Source organism: Delphinapterus leucas, chromosome 1 (genome assembly GCF_059928025.1).
Source record: "Delphinapterus leucas isolate spDelLeu-1000000601 "Yukka" chromosome 1, BTC_Dleu_Yukka2, whole genome shotgun sequence".
In the NCBI taxonomy this organism is placed as follows: Eukaryota; Metazoa; Chordata; class Mammalia; order Artiodactyla; family Monodontidae; genus Delphinapterus; species Delphinapterus leucas.
The window spans coordinates 63,858,528-63,881,004 of NC_143129.1; the positions used below are offsets into that span (position 1 = coordinate 63,858,528).

Here is a 22,477-nt window from a genome sequence, read left to right on the forward strand (position 1 = left end):
TTAAAAGGATCATACACCATGATCAAGTGGGGTTTATCCCGGGAATGCAAAGATTCTTCATTATATGCAAATCATCAATGTGATACACCATATTAACAAATTGAAGGATAAAAACCATATGATCATCTCAATAGATGCAGAAAAAGCTCTTGACAAAATTCAATGCCAATTTATGATAAAAATCCTCCAGAAACTAGGGATAGAGGAAACTTACCTCAACATAATAAAGGCCATATATGACAAACCCACAGCCAACATGGATCTCAATGGTGAAAAAGTGAAACCATTTTCACTAAGATCAGGAAGAAGACAAGGTTGCCCATCTCACCACTATTATTCAACATGGTTTTGGAACTTTTAGCCTCAGCAATCAGAGAAGAAAAAGAAATAAAAGGAATCCAAATCAGAAAGGAAGAAGTAAAACTGTCACTGTTTCCAGATGACATGATACTACACATAGAGCATCCTAAAGATGCTACCAGAAAACTACTAGAGCTAATCAGTGAATTTGGTAAAGTAGCAGGATACAAAATTAATGCACAGAAATCTCTTGCATTCCTATACACTAATGATGAAAAATCTGAAAGAGAAATTAAGGAAACACTCCCATTTACCACTGAAACAAAAAGAATATAATACCTAGGAATAAACCTACCTAAGGAGACAAAAGTCCTGTATGCAGAAAACTATAAGACACTGAAAAAAGAAATTAAAGATGATATAAACAGATGGAGAGATATACCATGTTCTTGGATTGGAAAAATCAACATTGTTAAAATGACTATACTACCCAAAGCAATCTACAGATTCAATGCAATCCCTATCAAACTACCAACGGCATTTTTCACAGAACTAGAACAAAAAACTTCACAATTTGTATGGAAACACAAAAGACCCCAAATAGCTAAAGCAATCTTGGCTCCCTGACTTCAGACTATACTACAAAGCTACAGTAATCAAGTTAGTATGGTACTAGCACAAAAACAAAAGTATAGATCAGTGGAACAGGGTAGAAAGCCCAGAGATAAACCCACTACACATGATCACCTTATCTTTGATAAAGGAGGCAAGAATATACAATGGAGAAAAGACAGCCTCTTCAGTAAGTGGTGCTGGGAAAACTGGACAGCTACATGTAAAAGAATGAAATTAGAACACTCCCTAATACCATACACAAAAATAAACTCAAAATGGATTAAAGACCTAAATGTAAGGCCAGACACTATCAAACTCTTAGAGGAAAACATAGGCAGAACACTCTATGATGTACATCACAGCAAGATCCTTTTTGACCAACCTCCTAGAGAAATGGAAATAACAACAAAAATAAACAAATGGGAGCTTCCCTGGTGGCGCAGTGGTTGGGGGGTCCACCTGCCGATGCAGGGGACGTGGGTTCGTGCCCCGGTCTGAGAGGATCCCACGTGCCGCGGAGCACCTGGGCCCGTGAGCCATGGCCACTGAGCCCGCGCATCCAGGGCCTGTGCCCCGCAACGGGAGAGGCCACAACAGTGGGAGGCCCACATACCACAAAAATTAAATAAATAAAACAAAAAATAAACAAATGGGACCTAATGAAACTTCAAAGCCTTTGCACAGCAAAGGAAACCATAAACAAGACCAAAAGACAACCCTCAGAATGGGAGAATATTTGCAAACGAAGCAACTGACAAAGGATGAATCTCCAAAATATACAAGCAGCTCATGCAGCTCAGTTATCAAAAAATAACAACCTAATCCAAAAATGGGCAGAAAACCTAAACAGATATTTCTCCAAAGAAGATATACAGATTGCCAACAAACACATGAAAGGATGCTCAACATCATTAATCATTAGAGAAATGCAAATCAAAACTACAATGAGATATCATCTCACACCAGTCAGAATGGCTGTCATCAAAAAATCTAGAAACAATAAATCCTGGAGAGGGTGTGGAGAAAAGCAAACACTCTTGCACTGCTGGTGGGAATGTGAATTGGTACAGCCACTGTGGGGAACAGTATGGAGGTTCCTTAAAAAGCTACAAATAGAACTACCATATGACCCAGCAATCCCACTACTGGGCATATACCCTGAGAAAACCATAATTCAAAAAGAGTCATGTACCAAAATGTTCATTGCAGCTCTATTTACAATAGCCTGGACATTGAAACAACCTAAGTGTCCATCATCGGATGAATGGATAAAGAAGATGTGGCACATATATACAATGGAATATTACTCAGCCATAAAAAGAAATGAAATTGAGTTATTTGTAGTGAGGTGGATGGACCTAGAGTCTGTCATACAGAGTGAAGTAAGTCAGAGAGAGAAAAACAAATACCGTATACTAACAACTATATTTGGAATCTAAAAAAAGAAAAAAAAAAAAAGGGTTCTGAAGAACCTAGGTGCAGGACAGGAATAAAGACACAGACGTAGAGAATGTACTTGAGGACACAGGTAAAGGGAAGGGTAAGCTGGGACGACGTGAGAGAGTGGCATGGACATATATACACTACCAAATTTAAAATAGATAGTTAGTGGGAAGCAGCCACATAGCACAGGGAGATCACCTCTGTGCCTTGTGACCACCTAGAGGGGTGGGATAGGGCAGGTGGGAGGGAGACGCAAGAGGGAGGAGATATGGGGATATGTGTATACATACAGCTGATTCACTTTTTTATACAGCAGAAACTAACACAACATTGTAAAGCAATTTTACTCCAATAATTATTTTTTTAAAAAAAGCTCCCAAACTGGGAATACCTAAAAGGTAGAAGAAGCCTATATCAGTTTTACGCAAATAAAATTTTGTTATTCAAACTCTTCAAGTTAAGAAAAATAATAAAAATTATAAATAAATAAATAGATAATGGGGGGAGGACTATAGCCCTGATAGATAGATATTAAAGCAAATTATAAACCTGTTATAAGTAAAACACTGTAGGGACTTCCCTGGCAGTCCAGTGGTTAAGACTTTGTGCTTCTACTGCAGGAGGTGCCAGTCAGGGAACTAAGACCCCATATGCCGCATGGCACAACGCTATAGTGTTGGCACATTAAAACAAAAAAGATATTCAGAAATAGATTGCACTAAGAGTGGAATATAAGATAAAGGAGACTGGGGAAAGAATTATTTCTTCATACATGAAAATAAATTTCTGAACTAAATGCTAAAAAATTTTAAAAGTATGGAAAGGAAAAAATTATGCTAAATATTTACTTTTTGTTAAATGTATATGTATAGATTTTATAACCAAAAAGAGTAAACCTTCTATACATTAAAAATGATATAACCAGGCTATAAATCACCAGAAGGGCAGAGACTTTGTCCTAGTCACTGCTATATCTCCAGAGCTTCAAATAGTATCTGGTACATTGTAGATTTGTAAGCAATTTACTTTTTTCAAATGACATCATTCAAGTCCATTCCTTTGGATCAAACTTCGATTTTTTTACATTAAGAAATGGTTTAAAATGTCTACAATTTCTACCCAAAAAGTGAGCTGAATTGTGGTAAGGATTGCATTGACTCTATCAATCAATTTGGGAAGTATTGCCATCTTACATTAAGTCTTCCAATCAGTGAATATGGGATGTTTTTCAAATTATCTAAATAATAGTTTGTAGTTTTCATAGTATAAGTTTTGCTCTTCTTGTTAAATTTATTCGAAGTAGTGCATTCTTTATGATGCTATTGTAAATAGAATTGTTTTCTTACTGCAAGTTTTTGATTGCGCATTGCAAGTGTATAAAATTACAATTGAGTTTTGTATCTTTATCTGGTATCCTGTAACCTTGTGGAGCTCATTTATTAGTTCTAATAGCTGTTTAGTGACTTCCTTAGGAACTTTTATGTACTTGATCATATCATCTGCAAATAGAGATAATTTTACTCTATCCTCTCCAATATGGATGTCTTTTATTTTTTTTCTCTTGCCCAACTGTGCTGGCTAGAACCTCTAGTACAACACTGAATAGAAGTGACAACAGTGGACCTTGTCTTATTCCCAATATTAGAGGAAAAGCATTCTGTCTTTCACCATTAAGTATGATGTTAGCTGTGAGTTTTTCATACATGTCCTTTACTAAGTTGAGGAAGTGCCTTCTATTCCTAGTTTGCTGAGTGTTTCATGATGGAGTATGGGATTTTCTTAAATGCTCATTCTAAGTCTATTGAGACAATCCTGTGATTTTTGTTTTCATTCTGTTGATATGATACGTTACTTGATTTTCAGATATTAAATCAATCTTGCATTCCTAGGATAAAACAAACTGATTCTCAAATTCACATAGAATTTTAAAGGACTCAGGACAGCCAAAACAACCTTGAAAAGAAGAACAAAGTAGAAAAACTCATACTTCTGAATTTCAAAACTAAGTACAAAGCAAGGGTAATTAAGAGAGTATGGTACAGGCACAAATACAGAGATATAGAACAACTTAATAGACTTGGGAGTCCAGAAATAAACCCATATATCTATGGCCAATTTATTTTCAATTAAGGTGTCAAAAAACATACAGTGGAGAAAGAATAGTCTTTTCTAAAAATGGTGCTGGGACAATTGGATATACACATGCAAAAAATGAAGTTGAACTCTTACTTTGTACCACTTACAAAAATTAACTCAAAATGGATCAAAGGTCTAAATGTAAAATCAAAACTGTAAAATTATTATAAGAAAACATAAGGGTAAACCTCCATGACCTTGTTTTTGCAAATTATGAGGCATGAACTTTACAAGTGCTTCAATCTTAAGCATTCAAAGAAATTGTTAGGAAAAGTAGTAAAATCCTCAAAAAGCAATAGGCAAAGATAAAAAAAAACAGCCAATTCACAAAAGAAGAAATACAAATAGCAAATAAACGCACACAAAAAATTCCAAATCACCAGTTACTGAGAAACAAAAATGAAAACAAAGCTCATTTGCCTATCAAATTACCATGGTGTTAAGGAGAGGGCCAAAAACAGCACATTAGATATAGATCCAGATATGGATATAAACATAGATATAGATACACATACACTATACATATTGATAAATGGAATATTGCCTGCCATATCAGTAAACAAAGGATGTCACAGTTATCAGTGATTGCAGCCACGACGGGAGGGTGAGCTGGTGAGCCCTGAGGAAACTCAGGATGTGAAAACACAAGATACTGACCCCAGATAGCCGAGGTACATATCAAAGAAATGATTTCATTGAGCCTAGACTCTTGCATCTTCCCAGTCTCAGGAAATTGATAAATTCCTTGAGATGTCTAGTTTTCTTTTATTAACAGTAATCTTCTGTTCCTACTACCTGCCCTTTGTTGCAAAACTCCTATATATCCTAGCTCCCCCGTTGCCTCCTCAGAGCAGGTCTCTCAGGGTTACTTGAGATGCTGCCTCCCGGGCTTTAAACCCTAAAAATTCCCACCGAATAAAACACAACTCTCAACTTTTAGGTTGCACTTTTTTTTTTTTCAGTCGACAATATGCATACAGCTGTTAGATGGATGTTAAATTACTTTTAAAAAATTCCCAGACACACACACACACACACACACACACACAGGAAGTATACCAAAGGGGTATTAGTGGTTATGCCACACTGTAAAATTATAAATATATTACAATGAGAAATGAGACTTTCCATTTAATGTAATAAAGGGAATTTAAAAAGCAATGAAGAAGAGGGCATTTTGGAGAGAAATATAGGCAGCTACCCATGGCAGAGTGATCACAAAAATGTTTCTGTTGCTACAACCCAACAGCCAGGAATGGAGACAACAGGTACCATAGAATACACCCATCCATGTGGCAAACATCCTCATTCATTACCTGCTTTGGAAGTAACAAGCTGCAGCACAAGAGGCCTTCTCGTTACAATGCCTGACCCTCGAGGGAGAAAGTCCCTAAAAAAAAAAAGAAGGAATAGATTAAGGCATATTAAGGAATTCTGATCACCTATAAATTTACAAATCAAGTTCCACAGAAATTCTAATTCTCAACCTTTCAATGCATCACATATCTAAAGAATGCTAGACCCACCTTATAAAAGAGACGTCTGCAAAATAAAAAAGGGGGTGGGGGTGGGGAAGGGCCCTTATACTGAATATTAACCCACGTGCATTATCGTAATGACCTCACTGGAATATGTAATTCATTCATTTAGCTGGAATTAATAAAAGTTTGCATTAAACTACTGTGTATTGTCAATTCATTTTTATTTTCAGAGAACAAGGATTTACAAAAATATATGCTGTGGAAGTTAATCCTTAAACTCTTTGGTAATTAAAAAATTCATCACTCCCTCCAGCTTCAAGATCAATATTAACACCATGAAATACTGACCATTATAAGAGGTAATAAAGGCACATTAGATTGTATCTTCTAAATACCTAAATTTTTTCTCCAATAAAAGGTCATACACAAAATGTGGGATTAAGCGGAGATAAACATTGCATATGTAGAAATTAACAGCAGAAAAAATACTGCAATTTGATTTTTGTTTTTTCTCATTCCCGATAGATAGGAGCTTATAAAAAAGGAGATTTTTCAAATAAATATTGTGTTTAAAATGGCATGTTAATATACACTAAACCAATAAAACTGCAAAGAAAGTATTTTATAATTACATCTATAATGCCACATAAATCAGTACTGATTCTGCAATGTCAAAGAGCATTCATAAACATACCTATAACACTGTTTTTAAAGACATTTAGAATGACTCACAACTTTTAGAAGCATCATCATTTTAAAAATCACAGAATTCCATTCAAAATAAATTTCTGACTCAATGGCAATGTTTCCCAAAAAGTGGTTCCAGGACCACCAGAAAGTGTTATAACCACAGACACCCAGGATCCATTCTGAACCTACAGATTCAAAATGCCTGGGGAAAGATGTGGCATCTATACTCTTAACAAACTCCAGGGGATTCTGATGTTCACCATGGTTTTTTTATTGAGTCCAAGCTCGCTCTGCATGCCGCACAACACACTAGTGAATAGGAGATGAGGTGTTGAGGCAAGGAATAGCAACTTTATTCACAAATCCTGCAGACAAAGAAGATGGCGGACTAGTGTCTCTGAAAAACTATCTTATCTGGGTCTGGATGCCAGTTTCTTTTATAGAATCAGAGAGGGGGAGGTGATGAGGAAGTAAAATGGCCATAAGTTTTGCAAATATCACCTGGAATGGCCAGCCTCCAGGAGGGGATGTGTTAATTTCTTCTTTCTTGCAGCCATCCACAGGTGGACAGGGTCAGGATGTACAAAGGCACTTTGGTTTAACATTCAGGCAGAGGGGCAAGGTTACCTGAGGGAGGCCATTATGTATGATTATAATAACAAAAACAACGAAAAGCAGGCTTCCCTGGTGGCGCAGTGGTTGAGAGTCCGCCTGACAATGCAGGGGACACGGGTTCATGCCCCGGTCCGGGAAGATCCCACATGCTGTGGAGTGTCTAGGCCCATGAGCCACGGCCGCTGAGCCTGCGCGTCTGGAGCCTGTGCTTCGCAACAGGAGAGGCCACAACAGTGAGAGGCCCGCTTACCACAAAAAAAAAAAAAAAAAAAAAAAAAAAAAAAAAAAAACAACGAAAAGCAAAGGTCAAAGTCAAAGAAACAGATCAAACATGGAGTCCAATTTAGCTCTTCCCTGTTACAGTTTGAGAACCACTGGCCTCAAGTTAGGAAATGTTACTTAACGATTTAGTGGGTAATAATGGCATGGGATATACTATGAGTTTTGTAGGAAAATTGACAGAACACACCTTCAACACAGATGGGATTTCAGTAAACAACAGCTTATACAATTGGTAATGGTCAGTGAGAATGCTGCAAAATCCAAGGCTTTAGCTCCACTAATACTTTGGAAATAGAGAGTTACAGAGATAAAATTAAGCAAAATTTCCCCTACTTACAACTAATTTATTTTGCAAGTGCTAGTGTAAATTCTGACAGCCTCTTAGCTAGTTAATGACTTTACTCCTTGACTCCAAGGGCTAAGTTTCATTTGGAATGTCACTATATGTAACTAAAATAGAGAATAGTGAAATTACAGACTTGTTTTTGCTCTTAAAAGAATGCCACCTGAATAAATAATATGATTTACTTATCAAAAATTCACTGAAAAACTAAGAAGTGCTAGGAAGATGCTGTGGGCATGGGCCTGCACTAATTAGACACCAGGAGTATGAAATCTAATGGGAAGATAAAGACATACATACACAAAGAAAACCATTAAGAAGGGAGCAGATAAATTACACTACAGTTCAGAAATGAGAGAGACAAACACTCTCCTTTTAAAAACATCCAAATACATGTAATCAGATAATCTTAATATTCTTCAGGAACTGTATTAGAATATTTGTTAGTTTGGATGTTTTCAGTAATCACTTTAAAAAAAACAAGAGCATCTACTCTGTGCCTAGACCTAAAAAGGAAAAGTTAATTTGAGAATCAAAATGGATAAAGGGAAAATGAAACAAAACTCCAGAGCAAAGAGCTGGAGGCCATCTGTTTGAGTTATTAGGGCCATGAATGAGGTTTTAGGATGTATAGATGCCAAAGATAAATATACATGTCTTAAATGTCTAAATAATGGCATTTAACAAATCAATAAAATATTTTCTTTAAGAAAAAGATGTAGAAAATAAAGGAGAGAAGGAAGAAGCGAGGTTTAGTTACTTAATACCTTCGTGCTGGGATCTGCTTCAACTCATGCTTGTGATCATATATTTATAATGTAGATTTAGTAACAATCCTTTGAACATTATCAAAGCAAAAGAGAAGGTATCAAACATCTTAAATAACAAATAATTATCATGTGTTTGGCTAAAAAGTAAGCCAACAGACATAGCTAACACTTTTCTCTACATTTTTATTAAGCAAACAGAACTTTGCTTTAAGAGTAATAAACGTTTTCAAGTATCCCCTTCATGGCTCTCACCAGTCCTACCTCCAACACATACATTTTCACCAAAAGTCAAAAGATTTGGTAACCAAATCCTGCTATTTTGAAGTCTCTTCTGACTTCACAGGAGTATCTGAGTGCCACAAAGCACGAGAAAGAAATTTTTCTCTTCTGAAGACTGAGTGACTAATCTGGCACCCTGAAGATTCATGTCATTCTGATGACCCAGCAGCATGAAAACCATATGCCCAGCACACCCCTGCTGTGAGAGGTAAGGGGGTGAGCCCTCAAATGAAACACAGAGGACTTCTCATTGAACCACAGTTCTGCCACTGAATGGGCAAAATTCTCTAAACCTCAGTTTCTTTTTCTACTAAATTGAGATAATCCTATGAATTAAAGGAAATGCAACACATGGGAAATTTTTAAAAACCAAAGCACCACAGAAAAAAGTAGTAATATTATTATTGCTACAATACAACCACAGGGTGTTTTCCCTGATATTTTAGCATCCTCTCACGTAAAAAAAAAAAAAAAAAGCCTTGACAATTTTTAACATTTCATGAATGAAATTTGGAGATGAGGAGGCTCAGATCCCACCTGAACTGTCACCTTGATATTGACCAGCTGCACTGGTTTGGAAAGCTCAGTTCCTTATTCCTGCCTCCATCAACAGGGAGCCAAGGCACTGATACAAACAATCATGAATAATTCATTAGCCATTGAGTACAACCATCCATTTGAATGTTATTATTTTCTGTGCAATAGGTGGTTCGTTCTTCTGTAGGTAGATCTTACAGAAAAATTACTCTGCTAAATTAATGCAGAAAAAAAGACTGTGCCTTTAGTATTACTGTGGATTTAAATTTGTGTGTCATTTTCCTAAAAAATGGACCTTCAAGGTAGAGCAAGAAGTAATCTGGAGACTAAGCAGTATTAAATTGACTCCCTTCTTTAGCCTGAATGCCTCATCTATGATTGGACTGTACAGATTTTAAGGCAGGAGTAGTGCTTCCCTCTCTATGCCACATAGCAGCTACGATTCAAATGTCTTTCTTCTCTCTCAACCCACCTCAATAAAGCATTAATCTACACAGTCTTAACAGCTAGTCTTCAGACAAAACGTCAATGCTCTTTCATGGTTTCCTGATTCCTGAACAAAAAGGAGAGAACAGTTCCCATGCTATGGTCTAAGAACCACCTTGATAACATTTCTTTTTGGCTCTTCCAGAAACTTAGTTATCAAGAAATATTATCATTGCTCAATTAGGAAATGATTGATCTTTGGAAGCCTAAAAAGAGAGCAATGGCTGTATCAACAAAGCTAAAAGGAATTTCCCCCCTTAGCAGAAAATAATCTATGGACATGCTTTTGTTCAATATAGATGTAATGATGACTAACCAGGTGATCTGTTCAGTAAATAAATGTCTAACATCTGCTCTTCACTGAAGCCAAGAGATATAACTCATACCCTCCAATAAGTTAATTCATGTAGCTGATCCATTCAAAGCCAAATCGTCTTAGTCTTGGGGAGGGGAGTGGGAAACAAAATGCAAATGACTACAGTAAGCATGACAGACTCTATGGTTAAGCTCCACACAAGTTGAAGTATCAATGCAAAGCAGGGAATAATCTATTCTGCTTGGGGGACCAGCCAGAAACAATTTCAGAGAGACATGAGATAAGGAGGCATTCCACAGGGGAGCCACAGGGAATGTGTAAAGACATGGGAGGTCTACATAACACAGAACATTATGGAACTGTAAATATTAAAGAAAGGTCAGAATGAGGTGGAGAAGTCTCTGGAGAAGGAGGCAGGAGGAGACCTTAGAGGCTTCTCTTGTATTTTTTTCTTCCTATGAAAACAGGAGAGCACTGAAGAGTTTTCAGTGATCAGATTTACAGTTCACTGGGAGACTCTACAGAGAATGTTGAAAAGGGAAAACAAAAGACAGGGAGGCTAGTCACTAACCAGTCTAGGTCACTGAGGAAGAAGATGATAAAGGTTATTCAAGGCAGTGATAGTGAAGATGGAGAGAAGACAACAGAGAGAATGGACAACTGACAGGACTTAATGATCACTTTGATGTGGAATGAAATGATATGAAGGAGTTAATAGCCACCAGGATATTTCTGGTTTGGGAAGCTGATTGAATAGTGGTGCCATTAACCAGAATAGGAAATACAGAAATATCTGGTTATAGCTGATATATATATAGTATCTACCATGTGCCAGGCATCATTCTCATTTGATCTTCATAACAACCCTATGAGGTAGATACTATTGTTATTCTCACTTCACCGATGGGAACACTGAGGCACAGAAAGGCTACATAATTTTCTCAAAGTCACAAAGCTAGTAACAGATCTAGGACTCAAACCTAGAAAGTGTGACTCTAGCATCTGTGCTCTTGAACCTTAGACTATGCTACACTGTAAAAAAAAAAAATGGGAGAAGATGAGGATATGTTGACCTTTAGATACCTAGAGAATATCTAGATTAAGACAACAAGTACATAGTTAGACTGAGCAACTGGAACTTAGGATAAAGGTCCTGTGTAGAGATAATAATTTGTGAGTCTTCATTGGAGCAGGCTGTTGAAGCCAAGAGAACAGATGAGTAGGAACAGAGTGGAGAAGAGTGATGAATATGGAGTCTGGAAAATACCAATACTTAATGAGCACCTGAAAGAAGTAGAACTAACGAAGAGATTGAGAAAGAGTCCCCAGAGCAATAAGTTAAATACCAGAAGTCAGAGGTATCCCAAAGTCACACTAGCCTCTTAGACATCTCCACTTAGATGTCTCAAAACCATTCTCTACAATTCAACTCATTATCATCTATCCAACATGTTTCTCCTCCTTTATTCTCAATCACAATCCACATCATCAGCATCCATACATGTCAGCCAAACCAAGTACATGGAAATCATCCATCCACCATCTTCCTCTGTCTTCATGCTCCAAAATGGCCACCAAGTCCTGCTGATTCTACCTTAATATCGCTTAAATGCATCCTCTCTTCTCTATTTCAATCCCCATTCCAGATGCCTCCAACTCTCATACAGACTACCACAATAATCTCCCAATTAATTTCCCTGCATCCAATTTGAGCACCCTCCAATCCAACCTCAAGAGGAACATAAGTCCCATCACAACATTCGCAGACTCTAAATCATTAAATGACTCCCCACTGTCTTTAGCATGAAATCCAAACTGTAAACAACAACAAAAAAAGTGTGCATCCTAGTGGAAGTTTCAGTGTTCACCTGTGCTCTCAGGCACGTTCCTTGGCATATTCCATGCTTCCCTCATGGGATGCTCTCTCCCCACTTCTCCATCTAGTCAACTCCTACTTAATCTTCAATACTCAGCTCCATATCACATTCTCCAAGAAAATCCCCCTGTACACCTTCTTTGAAATCCCCCTGTACATGCCTCTACCTAAACTCTCAACACACACTTGTCATACTGGTCTATTTACACATCTGCTCCCTCATCCCTGTGTTCCTCCCGGTGCCTCCTTCACTGCCCAGGTATTATTTTTAACACTTTCCACCTACTCTTTCAGGATGTTTTCTTATTGCCCCATATATTCAAAACATGGAAGAAAAACATTCTCATATCTGATTCTCAACAAGCAGACAACTAAGTGGCATTTTACCATGGACAGAAAGAATAGGCAAGATAACTTGTGATTTACCAGTAATTTGCTGAGGTCATTGAAATTAATATTTTATTTATGAATGTTTAAGATCTAACAGTATTCACCAAAGTACACAATACAGAACATCAGAGAGGCAAATATTACTGAATGTCTGAAGACACAGAATAGAATTTGAAGGAAACAATATTTTTAAAAATCCAAGGGCCAATATACTTTTAAAAATTATTCCTTAAAAACAGAGAAGTCTCTTCTAAAAATTATCCTCAAAATGTAATTTTATGTGTTCCAAAACAGTCCCGATAGGATTATTATCTCACTGTCTTTCAAAATAGTAAGTCAATTTTAAAGAGAGAAAGGAAAAGAGGAAAACGAGGGAGAGAAACAGGAGAGAGAAACAGAGATAGGTCACTGCCAAATACTGTTTACTCCCTGCCCCAAGAAGGACTGAGGTCATGTATTCCACACACTGAACACAATGGCGCTGTTAAAATGGCTTTGTGTTTGCATGCCCTAATCTCGAGCTTTGCCAGCCATTACAATGCCACTTTAATTGCTGAAGGAAGTAATTATGCCAAAACCCACACATTTAATTGGAAGCTTTCCACCACAGTTTCCTTTTGCCCCTAAATTCTTGGCACACAGTAAGACTATTAGCATTTACTGATTTGTAAAAGATCACATTTTGGGGCTATCATTTACTCTATAATTTGTGGTGTTCAATAAATAGCACCATCATTTTGTTTGAAAAACATAGTTGCAAATCCAAACGCAAGAAACACAGTGCTTTTATTTTTTTTTACTAACATCTAAGAAACTTCAGTATTTACCTTTCATTCACAAAACTCAGAATTTCTAAGCAATATGTTTTCATTAAATATAATTAACCAATAATTAATGGTTCCCATTGCAATATTCAAAATGCAAAAGTTTCTGAGTCAGAGATCTGTAAACTGAAGCGAAGAAGCCAGTTCACAGTTTACAAATACCATGTGTTCTCCCCACTAGGAAATGCTCTTAAAAATTTAATGCCTTCATATGTAATCCATTTTAATTACTTATTCACAAAGTCAGTTCAAGAATTTAAAGCACCAGATTAATGAGTCCCAGCATCAAGTAGAGGCACTTAGCTGTCATTCTATTTCAAATCACAGATTATACCTTACCCTGGGTAGCTGCCGTGCAAATGAATGACAAAGGGACAACTAAAGAGACTGTTAGTTGCCTACCCAATATCCATTTGCCCATTATTTCTTATTAACAGAATCCCAATTTTGTTGAGAATAGCAATGTGCCCAACTTAAATAGGTAAATAAGTAAGTAAACCTACACTTCCCAGCCTCCCTTATAGATGGGGTGTCCACACAATTATATTTTAGTCAGTAAGATATAATTAGAGGTTGCTGAGTGACATCACAGATAGTTCCTTTGAAAGGACCTAATTTAACTGATGTATACCTTTGGCCCTACCCTCTCTTTCTTCTCCCTCTCAGTTATACATGATAGCAGAGCTGCAGCAACCATCTTACATCACAAGGCAACCTTGAAGAAGAAAGCTATACACTAAGAATGGCAGAGAAAAAAAAGACAGAGTCCAGAATAGTGATGGCATTATGAGTCACTGAACCAGGCTTGCACTGCCTAACAAAGAGAATGAGAAAGAAAAAGAGAGACAGCATGGTTTAGACATGTTTCTCAACTTTCTTATTTACTACTGTGCACATAAGAAGCCTTATTAGACATTTTCTGCATTAATTTCCTCCCATTAAATTTAATACCACAGCTGTACTATAGTATATGTACAGCATGTACATCTATGCTTTATACATAAAAAGAGTAAGATTTTTTTTGACCCCCAAGAATCAATTTTTGCCCCCTCAGGGGCAATCTCACCCCCATTGAAAATATGTACTACAGATCAAAGAAAAATAAGAGAACCCAGGGTGCTAAACATTCAGTTCTGTTGGTCACCCCTTCCTGCAGGGTTTTTAAAAGAGATGTGTGGAAAGGACAAGGTCAGACAGCCTTTGCCTCAAACCCCAATACATTCCCTTCACAACCCTGAAAACATGGGCTGGATCATATATAACCTTCATTTGGCCAAGTTAAGAGGCAGGCCTAAAGCCTGGCTATCAAAGAAACTGAAAGGCGTCCCGTGCCCCTTTTTCCATGAATCCCATTCATGAACCTCAGACCTTTGTACTTTGACACCACAATGGCTAGGAAAGGCCCATGTGTGGAAGACCACACTCAGTGAGGAACAAGGGCGAGAGAACACTTATCCAATGACTAGGCAAAGCTGGTCTAGGCAGCCCACTTCAACCCCTCCCCTACTAAGGCATAACTTCGAGAAATGTGGCCCAATTACTGTCCTTGGTCCTGAATGTGTACTACAGGTTCCTTGGCAGGGTGATGGAAGAAAAGTATGAATAAGGGTAGAAACTTCCCTAACCAATACTGTACTCTCTGTTTTCACTTTTTCTGAGACACTGGAAGAAAAAACTAGCCCAAAAGTATAGGTCATTTTCTCCATGAAAACAAAACAGAGAGCCACAGCCACACCGTATAGTGTTTTTGTCAATGGGAACAAGATTTCCAATTGTCAAGGACAGCTTTAAGTGGATCCTTGAATCCAGTTCCTCCCTAACACTCTAGAATCTTCATCCATTATTCCCCCTCACAATTTTTTTATTCCCAGAACATCTGGTTCTCAAGTGACTTCACACTAATTTCAGAGCCTTGTGTTGACTCCTCTACCACAGAAGCCCTTACCCAATGCACCTTTCTTTACCCATCTCACCCTTAAAGATAGAATGTTGGCAGAGCTTCCAATGCATGGCAAGTATTTCCTGATATGACAGTATATTTAGATGCTCCTCCTCTTTATTCCAAAGTACCACGAACCCCAGTCACATCCCCTTTCCTAGACAAGCTCCCTACGACAGGAACCTCATTTCTATAACGCCAGTGTTTGGCATAGCACCTGGCACAAAGAACGTGCTCAGTGGTGACTTGGTAAACACATAAAGTCAGCATTCTAGGAATGAAAATTGAATTTATTGGGAAGATAAATTTTAAGGGGCGACTTTTAAAAAATAAATACACATTCATAATTAAAGATATAGGTATCATGTATGTGGTCTATTGTTTTATTTTCTTACCTGAAATGTGTTTTTTCTTGTCTGTTTAATTGACTTTTTCCTGTGATCTTATATCATTGATTACGAAAATTTTAAAGATCAAAGAACTAGGGAAAAAGGAAAAGCACTCAATATCTAATAGATGGTTATATATATATATAAACATGAATATATATATTTAAAATACACACATAATAAATGTTTAGTTATTTCTTATCTCAGAAGTTACCTTTGAAACTATATTCCCAATAAAAGTTTAGGAAAAATACTTTTAATAGCTCCAAGTCCTGAAATGTACTAAAAGTAGCCAGTGGAAACACATAACAGAGTTCAAATAATTCCTTCTTACTATTCAATAAACTCTGCTGACTAAAGAAGGCATATTAATGAATAAACTTAAGAATTATTTTCTCTGTCTATACTTCTCTGAGTATACCCATTAGACCATATTGCTCATTTGTATATGTCAAGAATAATATGTAAACTACATGTCCACCAACAATCAGTAAACTGAGAGTATGTAACTAAGGTGACCATTTTTTTTTTACTGTCCAAATTATTTGCTATACTAAACTGCTTGGTGGCTTCCTTCTTTATTTAGAGTATAAAGCACCTCAAAGTATCATTTGCCTCAGCAGCAATGTTTCCTCTTTCTTGTAAGACCCAGCAAGCTTTATTTTTAATTAATTAATTATTTATTTTTGGTTCCCTTGGGTCTTTGTTGCTGCACACAGGCTTTCTCTAGTTGCAGAGAAAGCGAGCGGGGGTGGGGGCTACTCTTCGCTGCAGTGCACGTGTTTCTCATTGCGGTGGCTTCTCTTGTTGCAGAGCACAGGCTCTAGGCACACAAGCTTCAGCAGCTGTGGCACGTGGGCTCAGTAGTTGTGGCTCACGAGCTCTAGAGCACAGGCTCAGTAGTTGTGGCACACGGGCTTAGTTGCTGTGTGGCATGTGGGATCTTCCCGGACCAGGGCTTGAACCCATGTCCCCTACATTGGCAGGCAGACTCTTAACCACTGCGCCACCAGGGAAGTCCCCCGGCATGCTTTAAAAAACGAGCACACAAGCTTTTGAAAATTTAAGAAGTCCAAAGGAGAACAGACCATTAGGTTGAAGATAAAACAATCAAATCTGACAGAATCTACTAAAAATATGAATGTTTAAGATAGCATTTAACATAGGAAGCAGAACAGAGAGATATAAATGGAGTAATTATTTTCAAATTTGAATTTATCTTTACTGGAGTTTTATTAGATAAATAATATAATAATTATGTCTGTGAAATGCTTTTAAAGACTTATTTTTAAAGCAGTATAGCATGGTGGTTAAGAGCACAGATTCTAGCACTAAAATGCCTGGGTTTAAATTCAAAATCCATTGCTAACTGGCTCAGTTTCCTCATCTGTAAGTTGGGGTGGGGGTGGAGACAATACAACCCTTTACCTGTTGTTGGCCAAATATGATAACGCAACTCAATGTTTTTCTGATTTGAGAAACAGACTCCCAGACACAGAAAGCAAATTTATGGTTACTAAAGGGGAAAGGGGGTGGTAGGAGTTTGGGATTAGCAGATACAAACTACTATATACAAAATAGATTAAAAAACAAGGTCCTACTGTATAGCCCAGGGAACTATATTCAATATCCTGTAATAAACCATAATGGAAAATATGAAAAAGAATATATATATGTATAACTGAATCACTTCACTGTATACCAGAAACTAACACAACAATGTAACTCAACTATACTTCAATTTAAAAATTTTTTTAATTTTTTTCTGATTTGAGAATGGTAAAATCATGCATGAAACTTACATTGTGTAATGAAATCTGAAGCAGCACCCTGAAATCAAACAGGCTAATATATCTAACACATATTTGCTACTAGTACATCTATAGCAAAACAAACGAATATTCACACTAACAGAGATAAAGACAAACTGTGAATAACCTCACATCAGTCAGGTAAAGTTTGCCAGTAAATGAATTTAGGTCAATATAAGTTTTGCCAAATGAATTACAAAAATATTTAATTTTCAGAGGATTCTGCATTTTGAAATCACAGACAGGAAGACTGAAGTACTTATAGTAACACCCAGCACATAGTAAGTGGTCAAAAATATTAGCTGCTATCATTATAACCATCATCATCATCATTATTTTTAGCAAAAATAGTAGTAGTGGGCTTCCCTGGTGGCGCAGTGGTTGGGAGTCCGCCTGCCGATGCAGGGGACGCGGGTTCGTGTCCCGGTCCGGGAGGATCCCACGTGCCGCGGAGCGGCTGGGCCCGTGAGCCATGGCCGCTGAGCCTGCGCGTCCAGAGCCTGTGCTCCGCAACGGGAGAGGCCACAACGGTGGCCCGCGCACCGCAAAAAAAAAAAAAAAAGTAGTAGTAGTAAGTTATTCTGAAATCTATTTAGTAATTAATTACCCAAATTTGTTTCAGAACATATATATATATATATCCATAGCAACAAGTATCTTTGATGATCTTCTGCTAGCCATAGGCATGTGAATTTAGGGTAAACTAGATTCAGTTTGTCATACTGAAAAGTTTGGGGTAATATGAAAAGGAAAATATATCAAAATAAACACCTATAACTTTAACCTTTTCAGCTGCTTCCTGGAAAGTCATCAGCTACCTAAAGACTATTCTCTAAGAGCTCTCAGTATTGTTCTACTGTTTTCCATAATAAAGGTTAATGCAAAACATGGAATGAAAGCTTAAACCAACAAACATTCTCCAACTACAATGTGCTCAATTCAAATGCAGAATGAAATGAATCCCCTGGCATCTAGAGTATTCCACAAGCGTATTGCAAATTTTATTTCTAGCCACTTAAGAGCACCAGTGAAAAGAGCTCAAATACTTAGAAAAGATTTCCATTCTCATAAGGAGAGGCATTTATTAGCACTTAATGGCCCCCTTTCATTGCCTTTCCACAGATGTATCTCTAATAGTTCCAATTATAATTTCAAGAAACAAAACCAATAATGGTATAAAAGTCTATAGTTCAGTGTGTACATTACGAAAAGAGATCTTTAACAACACAAACCACATATAAAAGTATATGACAACATGGGATCTGGGTAGACAATATCACAAAAAAGAGAGGAGGTGGTATAAAAGTACTGGTCAAAAACGCAGCTTAGGTTCCAGCTGTGACTTCAACACATCATTTAATCTATAAGACTCAGTTTTCTAGAACATCTTTAAAATGTGAGGACTGAACTAATGTCTGCGAACACCTCTGCCACTTCCAATGCTCTATCAGTCTGATGTTAGAAGTAAATCAAGATACACAGAATCTAATCCCATCAGTGGCTTTCTAAGCAATCATAAGGCTTCCTGTTTTCACTTCCACAACTGGGGATATTTGTATCCAGTTTAAATCCAACGAAGGCAAAGGATTATGTCTTTTATTTTCTCCCTACTACCATGTATGGCACATAGCAGGTACTCAAAACTATTAGAGGAAAGGACAAAATGGAGGAAGGAAGGCAGGCAAGAAGAGAGGAAGAAAGAAAGGAAGAAACAGATTGGCTAAATAATTTATTGTGGCTGGAGCAGTGCATGTAAGATGACAGCGATTAAAGACAGCTTGGAATATGGGTTTCTTACTTTTAATAAAGATCATATTAGGAAATTTTAAATTTAGAGAATATACTATATCAGTAAATATTACGGAGATAATACCTATTAAATGTTTTCTACCCTCAGAAATAAGATGCTAAAAAATTTAATGTGTGATAGGCTATGTAGGGTTATGTATTTATGAATTATTGTTGTAATACTTTATGGAGCATAAATTATCAATATTTTTTCATTATTGAATATTTTTCCTCATTGTTAGTTTTTAATATCAATATAGGTAGAAAAATAAATGCCAATCAACTGAAAATGAAAATACTGAGATTTGGAAGTGAGGGAAGAAAAGATAGAACGAAATCTCTTGATTATTAGATGGAAAGTAGCATGTAGCACAAGAGTTCTAACATTAGTACACAATATTAACAAAATAGAAGCACTTCAAATCATTTAATTACATATTTATGCAACTAAATCTATTACTTTTGTTAATGTGAATATCGTAAATATTCACTAATAGTCACATGCCAATAACTCAAAACTAAAGTGAAGTTTCAGCTGTCACTCTCTACAGTTTATATTTTCATGAAGTCAGTGCTCAAGATTCATATCTTAACTCCTGAGTCAATGAGATTTGAGATGCAATAAGCCAATATTTTTTACACTATGGGATCTGACCAATAAGTAGGTGATGAAATCAATTTTATAAATCATAACCAACATACTTTTTATAATGGAAAGGAATATAATTCAACAGAAAATATCCCAGTATATCACATGTAGAAATGTTAAGTATTTCACAATACTTTTGTTTCAATTTTATAAACATCCACTGGGTCACAATGTGAAATGTATCTCTTACAAAGAGATATAGTCAATGTTTGAAAAACACTAGGTGCATCTTCACTATTCCACTTAAGACTATATATGTTTGCGGTATTTTACATATATTCCAATTCTGTATTTCAACATTTAAAAAGTTATTGTTTAACACTGAAGCAAAGAATTTGAGTTTTAAGAACTTTATCAAGAGCTTGAAAATCCTAGATTATTGTATATTAAGTCCCTTTGGGGTTACAGTTTTAAATAGTCGGTCAGGGTAGGGCTCAATGAGAAAATGACTTGAAGGGGTGGAGTGAATTAGCTGTGCAGATCATGCTAGAAAGGAATTAGCAAAGGAAAGAAATCAGAGATTAGGTCAGAGGGAGAAATGTGAAATCAGGAACTATTAATCTGACTTATTTTAAAGGATCACTTCAGCTATTAAGAATAAACTAGAGTCCAGAGAGAGAAGTATGGAAAACAGAAAATGTTAGAATAAAAAAGAAGCAAAACATCATGGAGCATTGAACCAGGATGGTAACAGTGAAGGTGGTGAGAGGTGGTCATATTCTGGGTATGTTTAAAAACAGAGCCTGCCTGGAATTATTTCTGCCTTGCAGCACAATGTGGTGGGATACAAACAAACTTTGTTTCCAAAAAAGACTTGGGTTCAAATAGCAGCTCTACTGCTCATTAAGTCTATATTACCTTGGCTATCAGCTCTCTAAATCTCAGGGTGGAGGTCTATAAAATAAAAATAGAATTATATACTCTAAAGCATTGTTGAAAGGATTAAATAATATGCATAGAGCACACAGCAGGACTTCAATAAACGTGAGCTCTTTTTCTTCCTATTATTATTACTTGTTGAAGACATATTTAAAATACAAAAGGCCCAGGAAGTCACATCTGGTGGACATTTCCTGGAAGAATTTTTAATAAAAATAAGTTTCTAAAATAAAGTGGATATCCATAAAATATGAAAGATTAGTGCATCTTTTGGTGTTCTGAAACTCAATTTCCAATGTGTATGGGGTGGGTGAGGGGCTCCCCACACTAACGACAATTCTGACATGAGCAGAGTTCCCAAGAATTCAACTGAATTCTGATACCATCTACACAGAGATCGCATAAGATTCCACAAGTTAAGAGTTCAGTCCTATAAGACTGCCCCCATCTCCCTAACACTTCAGATGCCAATTATAAGCCCAGGTACCTGTGCTTCTGACTGATGGGGCTAGAGATTGGGGGTTCTAACATTGCAACATGGTATTGTTACCTGTACTTCTGACCAACTGGCTATAAATCACAGGTTCCCGCAACCTTCTCCTTCGGTTCAATTAATTTGCTACAGGGGCTCACAGAACTCAGAGAAACATTTTAATTACTAGATTACTGATTTGTTATAAAAAGATATAACTCAGGAACAGCCAAATGGAAGAGATGCATAAGGTAAGGTATGGAGAAAGAGCACAGAGCTTCCATACCCTCACCAGGTATACTACACTCCCCAAATCTCCAGGTATTCACCAACCTAGAAGTCCTTTTGGGTTTTTGTGGAGGCTTCATTATATAGTCATGATTGATTAAATACTTGGCCACTGGTGATTGATCCAATCTCCTGCTCCCTCCCCTCCCCAGAGGTCAGGTGGGTGGGACTAAAGTTTCCAATCCCCTATGACTTGGTCAGTTTCCCTAGCAATCAGCCCCTATCCTTAGGTGGGGTCCAAAAGTCACCTCATTAATCTAACAAAAGGTACCTTTAAGGCTCTCATCACTTAGGAAATTCCTAGGGTTTTGGAAGCTGTGAACCGGAAACTATGGATGATGAAAAAAATATATATGAGAAATATATTTTAGTTATCTGAATGACCAAATGTATATTTCTTATAAATCATAATATCACAGTGCATTTTTATTAAAAAACCAAAATAGTAGATTCAGAATCATGTCAGACCCTGGATTTTGTGCAAAAGTTTCTTGACACTCAGGTTCATCATTTCATAAGACTGACCTAATGGTGGAACACGAAGAGCAGCTTCTTGGTCTTTGAAATGGGGAACGGTTATTTAAAAAGAAACTGTCTTAAAGAAGGAATTAAAATATTTCTTTTTACACAGTACAATGGAACTACAGCTAAAAATATCTTACTACTGTTTGACAAGTTACTTCATTTCTTCAGTTAATCTCTGAAAGCTATGATGTTGCCAGCACTGTGAAAAGATTGAACAATCCAGTAAGTCTCCTCCCCCATGGAATTCAGTCTAGTACATCCATCCTTCATTAAACCATCACACCCTGAAATCATACTCTACCAATAAATTTAGAAGGTGAGTCACCTACTACAATTTAAAACTCTCTACTTCAA

At 36.9% G+C, this 22,477-nt stretch overlaps 1 protein-coding gene across 1 annotated transcript in view; it reads right to left on the reverse strand.

Moving 5' to 3' along the window:
- DNM3 (dynamin 3) overlaps positions 1-22,477 on the reverse strand; it is a 545,828-nt gene that overhangs the window by 449,767 nt on the left and 73,584 nt on the right. The window contains exon 2 of the mRNA XM_089911124.1: positions 5,811-5,884. Within this exon, the coding sequence (XP_089767250.1) occupies positions 5,811-5,884 (74 nt within the window). The remainder of the gene's footprint in view (positions 1-5,810; positions 5,885-22,477) is intronic.